The sequence below is a fragment of the Lycium barbarum genome, chromosome 3 (assembly GCF_019175385.1).
Source record: "Lycium barbarum isolate Lr01 chromosome 3, ASM1917538v2, whole genome shotgun sequence".
Taxonomy (NCBI): Eukaryota; Viridiplantae; Streptophyta; class Magnoliopsida; order Solanales; family Solanaceae; genus Lycium; species Lycium barbarum.
This window is the reverse complement of record NC_083339.1, coordinates 22,403,982-22,414,393: the sequence shown is the minus strand read 5'-3', so window position 1 is coordinate 22,414,393 and position 10,412 is coordinate 22,403,982. Positions and strand designations below refer to the sequence as shown.

The 10,412-nt window shown below is 40.4% G+C and overlaps 1 protein-coding gene across 1 annotated transcript; it reads left to right on the top strand.

Moving 5' to 3' along the window:
- Positions 1–4,348: 4,348 nt before the first annotated feature.
- On the top strand, positions 4,349–6,019 carry LOC132630494 (uncharacterized). Its single transcript, XM_060346065.1, has one exon. It carries the CDS (start codon positions 4,349–4,351, stop codon positions 6,017–6,019), a length of 1,671 nt encoding a protein of 556 aa, XP_060202048.1.
- The last annotated feature ends 4,393 nt before the right edge of the window (positions 6,020–10,412 follow it).

Here is a 10,412-nt window from a genome sequence, read left to right as displayed (position 1 = left end):
CATATGCTGCACTCTGCGAGTAGCATATGGTGCCATTTTCACTGGCAGCAGATGCTGCTAGCATGTTCAACATGCTGCACCACATGCTATTAGCATGTGGTGCCAGAAACGTTGATTTGTTCTATTTTTGCTCTATTTTGCTCCGTTTTGCTCCGTTATGCTCTCCGGGCATCTTTTCCTACAAAACAACATAAAAACACAAAAAAGTAACAACAAAAGTGCTTAAGAAGTCACAAAAGCTTAAGGAATTAGCGTCGAATATCGCGTAATTTCACGACTCATCAAGGTTGAGCTTGCAACTACGCGTCTTAGTCAAGACTAGTAAAAGGTCAATAATATTTAAGCGAATCATCGGCATAGCTAATAAATACATTTTATCCAAGAATTCATTTTAGCCAGATATAAGTCGATAAAGCGACCGTGCTAGAACCATGGGACTTGGGGAATGCCTAATACCTTCTCCCCGGTCAACAGAATTCCTTACTCGATCTTTTGTTTCGCAGACCAATAAATAAAGAGTCAACTTTCCTTTTGATTAGGGATTCAATAAGGTGACTTGGAACACCAAAACTCAATTCCAAGTGGCGACTCTGCAATAAATAAATAATCCCTTCTCAAAATGTCACTTTAATTGGAAAAACCCTTCTAATAAATATAAAAGTGAGCTATAATATAATATAATTTATTTTTATTTTTATTATATAAAAAAAAGGGGTGTGACAGATGGAGACTCCGCTGGGGAATAACCAGAATTCGAGCTTTATATATTGACTTGCATTTGGCTTTCTTTATTTCTTGGATATTTTGTGTATATGGGACTAATGTGCTCTATGCCTGCTTATTTACTGCTTTGATATTATTGAACTGTAATATATTTGTCTTCTCTCGCGCACCCCCTCTGAGTCTTCAATAATACATTTTTGCCACAAAAAAGGGAATTGCGACTACGCACCCCACTTCTGCTGAGATAAAGCCAGTGGGCCCTTGGTCCCTGGTGAAGGATTTATAGTCACACATGTTTAGGATGGGGAGGACCCACAACAAAGCCGGAAAGCGCTGCTACCGGTACGTTGTCCCTTGCCCGACTCGAGTCGTCCGCTCGTTTTACAGCCAGTCTAGATACCTTTCTCCATTAGGTTTTACCTTAGTAGAACTGGAACACAGACATGGTACCCCTAGTAGGCCGCACTTTGTTTGCATCACTTGCAATTGACCTAGTGGGGCTCGGCACAGGGGCCGAGTCCGTCTAAGACAGACACCTGTTTCTCTTGACTAACATGTGCATCATATGTGCTATTTGCAATATTATTTGGAATGGTTGTTCATTGTTGATAGGATTTTAGGGTGATTAGTAAAACAAAGAAAGAGATGTATTATATACCCTTTTTTTTTAAAAAAAATAAACAACCAGAAAGAATCTAGTCTTTTCACAAAAATTCTCAAAAAAAAAAGTCTTTTTAAAAAAAAAAAAAACCCTTTATTGTAGGAAAACTCCCTCAGGTTTGGCCCATTTTTTTTTTAAAATAGAAATAAAAAAAAATCATTATAGTACTTTAGTTTTCGCGTCTGGCCGTCTTTGCCAAGATAACCCTAAAATCTTGCTACAAAAAGCATATAAGGGTTGTTTTTGTGAAAAATAGCCACTTTTTACATTTTTTTTAAACTTTTTATTTTATTTTATTTTTCTTTTGTGTTTAGGTCTTAATTCGAAGCCCTTTTTATTTTTCTAAATAGGCCAAAATGATACCGATGAGATGTGATAAGAGGCCAAAAGATGAAGCAGTTGAAGAAGTCAATGAACCCCCAGAGTTTATGATTGCAGACAAAACCCCACCGCTACTCCTGGCTTGGTGGAACGACATGGGTCATTATCTACAGACCCCGATATTTAAACATCTGGCATTCCTCACAGATATTATGAGAATCAGCCCTGACAGGGACCTAATTGAGGCTTTAATTCCGTTCTGGGACCCTGCAAACAACGTCTTCCGCTTTAGAGATTTTGAGTTAACTCCTACACTGGAAGAACTAGGTGGTTTCACGGGGTTAGGAAAGAACCTTCGTAAAAAAATGCCTCTAGCTCCAAGAAATGTTAGTGGAAATAAATTTTTGGAGCAAATGCACCTTAACCACCCTCGTATGGCATGTTTGGACAATGGATGGGTTACTTTGGAGTTCTTATATGCGAGATATGGAAACGAACAAGGATTTCTACAGTATGGAAAGCAACTAAAAAATGGGAATCACTACTTTACATGGGAAAAGCATAGGCAAGAAGCATTCATGGTAGCATTCCTGGGAACCATGTTTTTTCCTAGACGAGACAGAAAAATCGACATTCGTTTGTCTGGGATAGTCACAGCTATGATGAAGAGAGAAGATTCCATCATCTTACCAATGATCCTAGCTGATATATATCGTGCTTTGACTGAATGCAGAGAGGGTGAAAAATATTTTGAAGGTTGTAACACTTTATTACAAGTGTGGTTTCTAGAGCACTTATACCGCCATCATTACCAGTCAAAATTCATATCTGATTGGAAGAGCAATATCTTAGATCATCTAGACAGGGTGAAGGAATTAAGGAAAAATTTGCCAGAAGGCGTCAAGGCTTGGGCAGAGTATCTTCGTGAGTTGACAGCTTCTCAGATTACTTGGAATTATCATTGGTTTCCTTCGGCTGAGGTGATCTACATGTCTTCTTATCGACTCTTTTTTGTTCTAATGGGCCTCAGGGGGTTTCAGCCGTATGCTCCACTTCGAGTTTTACGCCAGCTAGGTCGGAGGCAAATCGTACCTATTGTTGAGAACATGCAGGATTTTGTATGAGAGGTAAAATCAGAAGATCGGCGTTGAGAATCAGAAGCTAAAAGAATTTGGGGCGGCCATCGGGTCCTAGGTTTGAGTACTATGATAGAGGATCGTGATCAAAGAGAGGTAGATCTTGTGTACTTTCACTGGTTTCATGATCAAGCTCCCTTCAAGGTTAGGCCTGAAGGGTCTGTAAAAGAAGCAAGAGACAAGGAGGCAGAGGTTGAGGTCAGAATCAAGCATGGTCGGTTTGAAGTTGAAGAAAACTATCAGTCCACTCTACATGCTATTGATAAAGAACTAAAAACTGCCAGAGAGGATTTGTCTCAGATGGAGGTAGAGATAGGTGTTAGAGTTAGGGCAGCCCAAAAAACGGCTGAGAAGAAACATCGCTCTACAATTCAGACCTTATACGAGGATTTGGGCATTGTTAGAGAAGCCGTTGATGTGTTACAGAGGGAACTCGATGAGAAGGGAGACTTCTTTGATGCGGAGAAAGCGCGTTTTGAAGACGAGAAAGCTCAATTCTTGGCCCTGCAAACTCGACAACAAGCTGAATTCGATAAAGAGAGAATTCGGTTTGATGTAGAAAGGAACCAATTAATGAATGACCGAGCAAGGATTAGAAACTAGCTTGAATTGGCATTGCACCGTGAGACAGGTATGAGAGAGATAGCCAATACTCGCCAGCAGCAAGTCCAAGACCTGGAGCGGAATTATCGAGATGCTAGAGAATATGTCCACAATTTAGCTGTTCATGTTGCTCAAAGTTGTCTGGACTGTCAGGGGATGGGTTTTGAGCAATTTGCTAGAGAGGTGCCTACCTTCGCACGCCACTTCATAGCAGAACTGAAGCAGATATATCGCATGTTAGGGGGTCAGCCTGGGCCAGAAGCACCGTGAGCAGATATGCATTAGTTCACATACAAGGTTGAGGATTTCGCAAGATTGAAGTTTAGTTATAATTATTAGGAGTTCTAGTTCAGTAGTTGTATTTTGAGACTGACTCTTTTCGAGTCTTTATTTTTAGTTTGTTTTGGATATTCTAGTCTCGATTTAGTCTTTTCAGTCTATGGTGCCTTTCTTTTTGGTTATTTTCCTTTACGTCTTTGTATTGAAAAATACTAATTTGAAAGTCAATAAAAATATTTTTAGTTGATTCAAAAAATCCAAATTTGTTCTTTTTCATGAACTACGTAATGATCTGATTCATGTTTAACATGATACGTAGGCACCCCTTAATGGGTTCGATCAAAATACTTCAAAATCACTGAAAGAGAAAAAAAATATGAATAATAACAAAAAATAATAATAAAATGAGAAATGAACTCACCTAAAAGCCGGGATGAAACATGAAAGCCTTCTGATGCTCATATTAGACGGGAAATAATTTAGGTGCATGGCATACAACGTGTGATTAATATCTTCAAAATGCTAAACCCTAACTTATTTGTTCTCGTCTTAAAGATAAGGTGGTTGGTTTGTGGTTGAACTGACTCCTCACGAATATAACACAAGGTCCAAAAGCAAGGGGATAATGGCCCATAAGGATGGAAACGAGTCCGACAGTGATGAATTTCGAGGTCAGATGGTTCAACATGAATCAGCATCAGCAGAGGAAGTAAGGATGTTGAGACAACAAATGACTGACATGTACCAGGCTTGGATGAATGGGCAAGCTCCACCATCTTCAATCCCTGGATTCCCGGATGTGACTATGTCAATTCCCATTGAAACCCCGACAAGTGATCCACTTTTTCCTCCTGGATTTGGTCCACATATTAACATATCCAACACTTCTGGAACTTCCACTGTGTGCCCTCCAAATGCACCCTTCAGAAATAACCCACTTTTCAGCCCCACTGTACAAACTACTACAATCCCTCAACCAACATTGGTACAGAAGTCCAATAATGAGCCTCCATCTAAAGGTCACCACGATCAATATTATCCTCCGGAATTGACTTTTAAAGTCCCAGACTCGTATAACCCCTTTCAGCAGTATAGTTCCCCCATCGAGATCGAGCAAACTGCTAAGAATGAGGGACAAGAGGAAATGGCTAGAAAAATGAAGAGTCTAGAGCAGAGTGTGAGGAATATGCAAGGATTAGGAGGTCCAAAAAGCGTCTCATTCAGAGATTTGTGCATGTTCCCCAATGTTCATTTGCCCCTTGGTTTTAAGACTCCGAAGTTTGAGAAGTACGATGGTCACGGCGACCCCGTAGCACACTTGAAGAAGTATTGTAACCAACTAAGAGGGGCAGGGAATAAGGAAGAATTACTCATGGCATATTTTGGAGAAGGTCTAGTGGGAATTGCCTCAGAATGGTTCATCGATCAAGATATTTCTAATTGGCCTACCTGGGATGACATGGCAGGAGATTTTGTTCGACAATTTCAGTATAACATTGATATTGTGCCTGATCGCACTTCTCTCGCTAGTATGAAGAAAAAGCCTACCGAGAGTTTTAGAGAATATGCTATCAGGTGGAGGGAACAAGCTGCCAGGGTCAAACCGCTGATGAAGGAGTCAGAAATGATTGATGTTTTCCTCCAGGCACAAGAACCTGATTACTTCCACTATTTGCTTTCCACAGTGGGAAAGACATTCGCAGAAGCAATTAAAGTTGGGGAAATGCTTGAAAATGGCATCAAGTCCGGCAAAATTGTGAGTCAGGTAGCATTCAAGGCTACCACCCAAGCAATTCAAAATGGGTCTGGTGGTTTTGGAAATCTAAAAAAGAAAGAGGAAGGATCCATGATGGTATCAGGGTCCAGTGCTGCTCAAAGGGGGACAAACCACCAAATCTTACGAGGACAATCCAACTCACCTCAACATTTTTATCTGCATCAGGATCCCCACTACTCAATTGCTCCACCCCAATATACGGTTTTCAACACCCAGGCATATGCCCGACCTCCTCAACGCCAACAATGGAAGGCGCCTGCTCCACAAGGCTTTCGTCCCCAACAAAAAAATCTTCAAGCACCTTATAATCCACGTCCTAAGACTGATTATGTAAGAGAACAAAGACAAAGGGAAAATTTCACCCCAATTGGAGAATCATATACAAGCCTGTTGCGGAAATTGATACAATTGGGTTTGATTGAACCTATCATGTCGTACAATGTCAACCCAAATGCAAGAGGTTTTGACCCCACTGTCAGGTGCGAGTATCATTCTAATGCTCAGGGTCATAGCACATAGAATTGTTTTACTTTGAAGAGAGCCATTGAGAAGCTAATTGATGACAAAACAATTGTAATACATGACGAAGAGGCTCCGAATGTCACCAACAACCCACTTCCTGCTCACAACAATGCTCATGTTGTTGGGATGATCTGTGACGATAAGGAATACAAGAAAACAGGAAAAACAATAATGGAAATTGACACCTTAAAAGAAGGGTTGGGTATGGTGACAAAGTCTGCACAAGAAGTACCGTTGTGTGTAAAAGGTGCAAGTTCTAATGCGAATCTCAAAGGCTCCAGGAAGTTGATATTGTATGTTCCTGGAGCCACAAAGAAAAAAGAGACATTAGTAACTGGACCAAAATTATATGTTCCTAGTGGTTTTCCCAGGTTTGATCAAAACCAGAATGGTTTAGGAAAGATGACAGAACCAATTGTGATAAAGCACACGACACAAATTCTAGTGATAAACATGAAAACTGTCCCATGGAACTACAACAAAACCACTGTGACTTACAAGGGCAAGGAGATTGTTGAAGAAATAGACGAAACTGGTGGCTTAACGCGTTCTGGAAGGTGTTATGCTCCAGAAGAACTAAGGAGAGCCAAACAAGCCAGGGATAGCCAATTTCCGGTGAAAAAACCTATCACTGAAGAAGAAGCTGAAGAATTCATGAAGAAGATGAAAGTTCAGGATTACTCTATTGTTGATCAGTTGAGAAAAAATCCTGCTCAAATTTCATTGCTATCTTTGCTCATACATTCTAAAGAGCACTGTCAAGCATTGATTAGAATTCTGAATGAGGCACATTTTTCGGACAAAACAACTGTAAGTCACCTGGAAAAATTGGCCAATAGAATATTTGAGGTGAATAGAATCACTTTCACCGACGATGAGTTGCCTGTGGAAGGAGCTGGACATAATAAGGCTTTGCATTTAACTGTCAAATGTGAAGAACATTATGTGAAAAGAGTCATGATTGATGGAGGCTCGGGTGTGGACATTTGCCCCCTCTCTACTTTGCAAAGTTTGAAAATCAGCACAGATAGAATTCGTACTAACAATGTGTGTGTTCGAGCTTTCGATGGCGCAAAAAGAGACACTATTGGTGAGATTGATCTTACTTTAAAAATTGGACCTGTTGATTTTGGGATCACATTCCAAGTTATAGACATGGACACTTCCTACAACTTGCTTTTAGGAAGGCCATGGATCCATGCAGCCAGAGCGGTGCCATCTACTTTACACCAAGTGGTCAAGTTTGAATATGAGAAACAAGAAATTATTGTTCACGGTGAAGATGATCTTTCAATATATAGAGACCCTTCTGTCCCATGTGTCGAGGCCAAGGAAGGTTGTGAATCCCTCATATTTCAGACCTTTGAAATAGTGGCAGCTGATCAGTTTATGGAAGGGAAGCCTATCTTAGAGCCTCGTCTATCCTCTACTTCAGTCATGGTGGCTACACAAATGCTGCAAAATGGTTATGAGTCAGGAAAGGGCTTGGGGGTGTCATTACAAGGAATTGTTGACCCTATCTCTCCATTTGGTAATCAAGATACTTTTGGTTTGGGTTTTAGGCCAACTAATGCTGACACAAAATGGGCAAAAGGGCAGAAAAATAAAGTTTGGAATTTGCCAAAGCCCGTTCCCCACATTGCCAAGTCTTTTACTAGGTCACGTTTTGAAGAGAATAAAGACATGTCTGTCCAAGATGACGTGGACGAAATATGTCAAGGTCTCAAAGAAATGTTCTATGGAGTAAACATGGTTCAGATTGGTGAAGGCCCTAGTCATGCAGATGTGCAACGTATTGGCCCAGAAGTCAAGCTCGCCAACTGGGAAGCCACTCCTCTCCCCACAAAGAAGGAGTCTTGGTAGTTTATTTTGCTGTTTTTTTCTATATTTGGATTATTCTCTGGGTGGTAATCCAAATAGTTTATTTGCTATGCTCTAATGTTAGCCCTTCTATCCTTTCCAATTCAATAAAATGAAGTTTCAGTTTCTTAGTCAATTCTATTTTCTCCTTTTCCCTAATTTTTTTTTATTTTTTATTTTTATTTTTCATTTCAGTTTCATTAACGCTGGCTCTAATAACATGACATGCATGCGGAACTCACGTCCAGATCTTAAAGAGCTGTCTAATCTCAAAACAATGAATCAAGAGGTTGATGAATATGATGAAGAAGAGGCTTTTGAAGAAATAAAAGGGAACTGGATCAATTTGAGAATAAGCCTAAGCCTAATCTAAATGAAACCGAGGAAATTAATTTGGGAACTTCTGATGAAACTAGAGAAACAGAGATAAGCATTTACGCCGAACAAAAGACCAGAGATGACATAATCCAAGTTTTGTTTGAATATAAAGATGTGTTTGCTTGGTCTTATGATGACATGCCGGGTTTGAGCGTTGATCTGGTAGTGCACAAACTTCCAACATACCCTGATTTCCCACCAGTCCAACAAAAGCAAAGAAAATTTAAGAAAGAGGTAAGTGATAAGATTAAAGAGGAAATCATGAAGCAATTGAGTGCAAATGTGATCAGGGTCGTCCGATTTACTACATGGCTAGCAAATGTTGTGCCCGTACCAAAGAAGGATGGGAAAACCAGAGTTTGTGTTGACTATAGAGATTTGAACAAAGCCAGTCCAAATGACAACTTTCCTTTGCCTAACATCCACATTCTTGTTGACAATTGTGCCAAACACGAGATTCAATCTTTTGTGGATTGTTATGCTGGGTATCATCAAATTTTGATGGATGAAGAGGATGCAGAAAAGACCGCCTTCACCACCCCATGGGGTACTTACTGTTACAGGGTTATGCCATTTGGTTTGAAGAACGCAGGGGCAACTTACATGAGAGCTATGACTACTATTTTGCACGACATGATGCATAAAGAAATTGAAGTGTACGTCGATGATGTGATCATTAAGTCCAAAACTCAAGCTGACCATGTGCGTGATCTGAGAAAGTTCTTTGAAAGATTGCGAAAGTACAACCTCAAGCTCAATCCAGCCAAGTGTGCATTTGGAGTTCCATCTGGGAAACTTCTAGGGTTTATAGTTAGTCGGCGAGGAATTGAATTAGACCCCTCCAAGATAAAGGCCATTCGAGAATTACCGCCCCCGAAGAACAGAACTGAAGTCATGAGTCTTCTTGGTAGGTTGAACTACATCAGTAGGTTCATCGCTCAGCTCACCACTACATGTGAGCCCATATTCAAGCTGTTGAAGAAGGATGCCGCTGTCAAGTGGACAGACGAGTGTCAAGAGGCTTTTGATAAGAGTAAGGAATATTTATCTAACCCTCCAGTGCTTGTCCCGCCAGAACCGGGTAGGCCTTTGTTTTTGTATCTATCAGTGATGGATAACTCCTTTAGTTGCGTTCTAGGACAACATGATGCCACATGCAAGAAGGAACAAGCGATCTATTATTTGAGCAAGAAGTTCACAAGTTATGAGGTAAAATACACATTATTAGAAAGAACGTGTTGTGCTTTGACTTGGGTCGCCCAGATACTGAAGCACTATCTTTCATCCTATACGACTCACCTTATATCTCGAATGGATCCTTTGAAGTATATCTTTCAGAAACCTATGCCGAGTGGAAGGTTAGCAAAGTGTCAGATTTTACTTACGGAGTTTGACATTGTCTATGTCACCCGCACCGCTATAAAAGCACAAGCATTGGCCGATCATTTAGCAGAAAACCCAGTTGACGATGAGTATGAGCCTTTGAATACTTACTTTCCTGACGAAGAGATTAATTCAGTTGAGGAAGAAGTTCGCGATGACAGTCATGTCTGGAAATTATACTTTGATGGAGCGGTCAACATTAAAGGTGTCGGGATTGGGGAAATTCTTATTTCACCAATGGGGCATCATTATCCCGCCACGGTACGACTTCGTTTCTTCTGTACCAATAATACAGCGGAATATGAAGCTTGCATAATGGGTTTAAACATGGCAATACATCTGGATGCACATGAATTAATAGTTTTTGGAGATTCTGACTTACTAATTCGGCAGGCTCAGGGTGAATGGGAAACTCGAGACATCAAGCTCATTCCGTACAAACAATGTTTGGAGGGCCTTAGAAAAAGGTTTAAGTCAATAGAGTTCAGATATATTCCCAGATTTCACAATGAGTTGGCTGATGCTTTGGCCACTTTAGCCTCAATGCTTCCATACCCAGGCAATGCTTACATTAATTCGTTGGAGATTCAGATTAGGGATCAACATGGTTATTGCAATACAATTGAAGTAGAGCCAGATGGTGAGCCATGGTATCACGATATCAAAAGATTCTTAAAAACACAACAATATCCAATACATGCCGACGAAGATCAAAAAAGAACTATCAGGCGACTTTCCAATGGTTTCTTTCTGAGTGGGGAGATCTTAT